The 5,036-nt window shown below is 42.3% G+C and overlaps 1 protein-coding gene across 1 annotated transcript; it reads right to left on the reverse strand.

The window, feature by feature from the left end:
• Positions 1 to 555: 555 nt before the first annotated feature.
• On the reverse strand, positions 556 to 4,755 carry LOC138876395 (uncharacterized). The gene is made up of 6 exons (XM_070155309.1): positions 4,311 to 4,755; positions 3,808 to 4,220; positions 3,098 to 3,363; positions 2,832 to 2,912; positions 1,580 to 1,781; positions 556 to 978 (listed from the first exon to the last, which is right to left on the reverse strand). Exons 1-6 carry the CDS (start codon positions 4,753 to 4,755, stop codon positions 556 to 558), a joined length of 1,830 nt encoding a protein of 609 aa, XP_070011410.1.
• Between the last annotated feature and the right edge of the window lie 281 nt (positions 4,756 to 5,036).

Here is a 5,036-nt window from a genome sequence, read left to right on the forward strand (position 1 = left end):
TTGGGACGATATGGGGTAGAATTGCAATGTGTAATCTTAAACTGTTGGCATACCTCTTCCATCAATTTATTGTTAAGATTATCACCATTATCCGTGATGATCACCTTTGGGATGCCGAATCGATAGATGATATTTGAGTGGACAAAATCGACCACTGCTTTCTTAGTCACTGATTTGAAAGTTTTGGCCTCAACCCACTTAGTGAAATAATCAATGGCTACCAAAATGAATCTGTGCCCGTTGGATGTTGTTGGCTCAATTGGTCCAATGATATCCATGTCCCAAGCAACGAAGGGCCATGGTGCCGACATTGTGTGCAATTCCGATGGTGGAGAATGAATCAAATCTCCGTGTATCTGGCATTGATGACATTTGTGCACAAAACTGATACAATCTCGCTCCATGGTGAGCCAATAATAACCTGCTCAGAGAATTTTCTTTGCCAGCACATACCCGCTCATATGTGGTCCGCAAACTCCTGAATGTACTTCGGACATGACAGTCGTAGCTTGTCTAGCATCTATGCATCTTAACAATCCAAGGTCTGGTGTTTTTTTATACAAAACCCCTCCACTTAAGAAGAATCCACTTGCCAGTCGTCAAATTGTTCTCTTCTGATCCCCCTGTGGCTTGCACTGGATATATCCCCATTCTGATGTACTCCTGGATATCATGAAACCACGGTTCGCCATCAAGTTCTTCTTCAATCATGTTGCAGTAAGCATGCTGATCTCGTACTTGAATGTACAGAGGATCGATATAAGCTTTGTCTGGATGGTGCAATATTGATGCTAGGGTAGCCAAAGCATCGGCGACCTCGTTATAGACCCTCGGAATATGCCTGAACTCCACTGATCGAAACCGTTGACAAAGATCATGTAAACATTGTCGGTACGGTATGATCTTCAAATCTTGTGTTTCCCATTCTCCTTGAATTTGGTGTACCAGAAGATCTGAGTCTCCCAAGACCAAGACTTCCTGGACATCCATGTCTGCAGCTAGCCTTAAACCCAAAATGCATGCTTCGTACTCAGCCATTTTGTTGGTACAATAGAAACGAAGTTGAGCTGTAACAGGATAGTGATGCCCTGCTTCAGAATAAGCATGACTTCTATCCCACTCCTTTCATGTTAGCATCCCCATCAAAGAAAAGTTTCCAACCTGGTTTTTTGGCCTGTTCTAGTTCATCGACATACATCACTTCTTTATCGGGAAAATAAGTTCTCAATGGCTCGTAATCTTCATCAACCAGATTTTCGGCCAAATGATCAGCCAATGCTTGGGCTTTCATCGCGGTTCGAGTCACATAGATGATGTCAAACTCTATGAGCAATATCTGCCACTTTGCAAGTCTCCCTGTCGGCATAGGCTTCTGAAAGATATACTTCAATAGATCCAAGCACGAAATGAGGTAAGTAGTGTAGGATGACAAATAATGTTTCAATTTCTGTGCCACCCAAGTTAGGGCGCAACATGTCCTTTCCAGGTGAGTGTACTTAACCTCATAAGTCGTGAACTTCTTGCTAAGATAGTAGATGGCATGTTCTTTCCTGCCGGTGACGTTATACTGCCCCAGTACACAACCAAATGAATTTTCTAGGACAGTCAAGTAAAGAATCAAAGGTCTCCCTGGTTCTAGCGGTACTAGCACAGGCGGGTTAGATAAGTATCCCTTTATCTCATTGAATGCTTCTTGAAACTCATCAGTCCACTTGATCGCAGTGTCCTTCTTCAGCAACTTGAAAATAGGCTCACAAGTTGTCGTGAGCTGAGCAATAAATCTGTTGATATAGTTCAACCTTCCTAACAGACTCATCACTTCAGTTTTGTTTCTCGGAGGGGGAAATTCTTGTATGGCTTTGATCTGCGATGGGTCCAACTCGATGCCTTGCCGACTGACTATGAATCCCAATAGTTTTCCGGATGGAACACCAAATGCACACTTGGCGGGGTTAAGCTTGAGGATGTACCTGTGAAGCCTCTGGAAGAATTTCCTCAAATCCTCGACGTGGTCGGCCTGATGCTTTGATTTTATGATCATATCATCTACTTATACCTCAATCTCCTTGTGTATCATATCGTGAAACACAGTAGTCATTGCCCTCATATAAGTTACCCCAGCATTCTTCAAACCAAATGGCATTACCCGATAGTAGTAAGTTCCCCAGGGTGTGATGAATGTCGTCTTTTCTGCATCTTCTTCATCTATTAGAATCTGATGATACCCGGCATAACAATCCACAAAAGATCCAATCTCACGTTTGGCACAATTATCAATCAAAATGTGGATATTGGGTAGTGGGAAGTTATTTTTTAGACTTGCTTTGTTGAGATTGCAGTAATCGACGCATACTCCAATTTTGCCATCCTTCTTCGGTACAGGCACGACATTAGCCAACCAAACAGGATATCGAGTGACCCGAATAACCTTTGCATCCAAATGCTTGGTAACTTCTTCTTTAATCTTCACACTCATATCAGTTTTGAATTTCCTCAACTTTTGTTTGACGGGAGGGAATGCTGGATCAGTGGGCAATTTGTGGACCACTAAATCAGTGCTTAAACCCGGTATGTCGTCATATGACCACGGAAAAACATCTTTGTACTCGATGAGTATTTTGATTAACTCCTCCCGGATTTTCGGCTCGAGGTGGACACTTATTTTAGTTTCTCGGACATTGTCTGTGTCGCCTAAATTGACGGCTTCTGTGTCATTCAGGTTGGGTTTGGGTTTTTCTTCAAAGTGAATTAACTCCTTACTAATTTATTCGAAGGCTTCATCCTCATCATCGTATTCTGATTCGTAATCACAATCTACTTCTTGAACTAACATTTCAGAATCAGATTGATTTTTAAGACTGGGCTGAGGATTCCTTATGCATACCACGTCATTAGAACCAACGTAAAAAGAACTATATAGAAAAGAAAGCAAAACAAAAAGGAAAACCATCAGGAATAATGAAGAAAGGGAAATTGTATTTATTGAATGATAAAAGATAACAAGGTTTGCACACTCAAATAGACTAAAAAAAATGAAATCCGGATTACAACCCTAGAATAATCCGTACAAACTTAAAGGAAAATCAAAGCAAACTACCAAGACTCTGTCCGAGTAGAGAGAGGAGTAGCCTTCCAATTATTAAGCTTTGTTGTTGGCCTGACAAATTGCACTTCCGCGTTGCTAGAACCTTCTCCAATTTCCACCATGTTCACACTATCGAACAACTTCTCAAATCTTTCCATTAACTCCTTGTCTGGATCAATCACAGAACTAGGAATTGTTGTCGCTGGGCGACTCCTCGAACCGGACTTGACAAATAATCTGGAAAGACGTGGTACCGGCTTTGGAAGGACCCATGTCCTCTGTTTCAATTTCCTAGATTTTTTTAGGTCTGCGACTGTGGGCTTGAATCCCAGACCAAATGTTCCTAAGTTTTTAGGAAGAGACACGGGTTGTATGATGCCTTGCAGATATGACCCCAAACCCTTTCCTGGTACAAAACCATTCTTCAACATTTCATACGCTACCATGACTGATGTGGCTGTTATCTTCAGATTTCGGATACACTTCCCCTCTGGAACTTTCTCGACTAACATTGTGTCAAAAACTTGGTAGACCCATGGTCCCTTGTCATCTTCCACCTCAATGAATGGAACAATGGTGTTGCTGTGAGCGCACAAATTATCTTCGTCGTGCACAAATATTTCCTGTCTATCCCATTCGAACTTGACCATATGATGGAGTGTTGATGGTACTGCTTTAGCGGCGTGGATCCATGGTCGTCCTAATAGAAAATTGTAGGAAACAGCTATATCCAGCACTTGGAATTCCATTGTGAATTCTACTGAACCTATAGTCAGCTCCAGCATTATGTCCCCAACTGAGTCTTTGCCTCCGCCGTCAAATCCTCGCACACAGATACTGTTCTTATGGATCCTCTCATCTTCTACTTTCAGCTTGCTTAGACTAGAGAGTGGACAGATGTTTGCACTTGAACCTTTGTCAACCAATACCCGGGTAACCACAGAATCCTCGCATTTTACTGTCAGGTAAAGGGCTTTGTTGTGCTTAGTACCCTCTATGGGCAATTCATCATCGGAAAAAGTGACTCTGTTTACTTCAAAAATCTTGTTGGCTATCTTTTCCAGATGGTTCACCGAGATCTTGCCGGGAACATGGGCCTCATTCAGGATTTTCATCAATGATTGGTGGTGCTCATCTGAATGGATTAGCAATGAGAGCAATGAGATCTGAGCGGGCGTTTTCCTCAACTGCTCTACAACAGAATAGTCATGCACTTTCATTTTACTCAAAAATTCCTCTGCCTCTTCTTTAGTTACAACATTCTTCACCGGCATTGGATCATCCTTAGTTCTTCTTAACTCCTCCGGAGTAAAACACCTTCTTGAGCGAGTCAAACCTTGTGCTTCACAAACTTCTTCCTTGATTTCTTTTCCTTTGTAAATCATCGTCACCCGTTCATAATTCCAAGGAATAGCTTTATTGTTGATCACTGGAAGCTGAGTTACTGGTTTTATAATAACAGGCTCTGTGTGAGCCCCCTTCACAACCACAACAGGTTCACTTGCAACCCCTGGTACTACCACTTTAGCTTTCTCAAGTTTCACTGCAACAATGCTTGATGACCCTTTCTCGGCTACCACAACTCGCTTATTGTCTACCCCTTTCAACTGGACCATTGATTTCACATTAGTTACCTTTTCCTTTGAGTTGGTTTCACTAGAACGGACCATCATTACCGTCTGCGAGGGCTTCTTGGGATCCCCTCCTTTGTGTATCAACTCAATTATATGGGTCTCATGGTGAGCTGGCAGTGGGTTCTAATTGATATTTGGTGCTTCTGGGGCCTGAACCTCGATCCGATGAGTATCATAACCTCTTGCACAGCTGTTTTTAGTTTTCAACATTTCTTTGTATCATGCCCTGGGGCTGCTGGACAGTACTCACAACTCACCGAGTGGTCAAGATTTCTAGGAGGAGGATTTGGCATTTTAGGCTCAATTGGATTCAGCAT

Source organism: Nicotiana sylvestris, chromosome 8 (assembly GCF_000393655.2).
Source record: "Nicotiana sylvestris chromosome 8, ASM39365v2, whole genome shotgun sequence".
In the NCBI taxonomy this organism is placed as follows: Eukaryota; Viridiplantae; Streptophyta; class Magnoliopsida; order Solanales; family Solanaceae; genus Nicotiana; species Nicotiana sylvestris.

Coding starts and splice junctions, on each gene's coding strand:
- LOC138876395 (XM_070155309.1), bottom strand. CDS start 4,755: ATGGTCCGTTCTAGTGAAACCAACTCAAAGGAAAAGGTAACTAATGTG. Junction 1,782..2,831: donor AATCAATCTGATTCTGAAAT/GTTAGTTCAAGA, acceptor CTATATCAACAG/ATTTATTGCTCAGCTCACGA. Junction 979..1,579: donor TAGAAAATTCATTTGGTTGT/GTACTGGGGCAG, acceptor ATGGATGTCCAG/GAAGTCTTGGTCTTGGGAGA.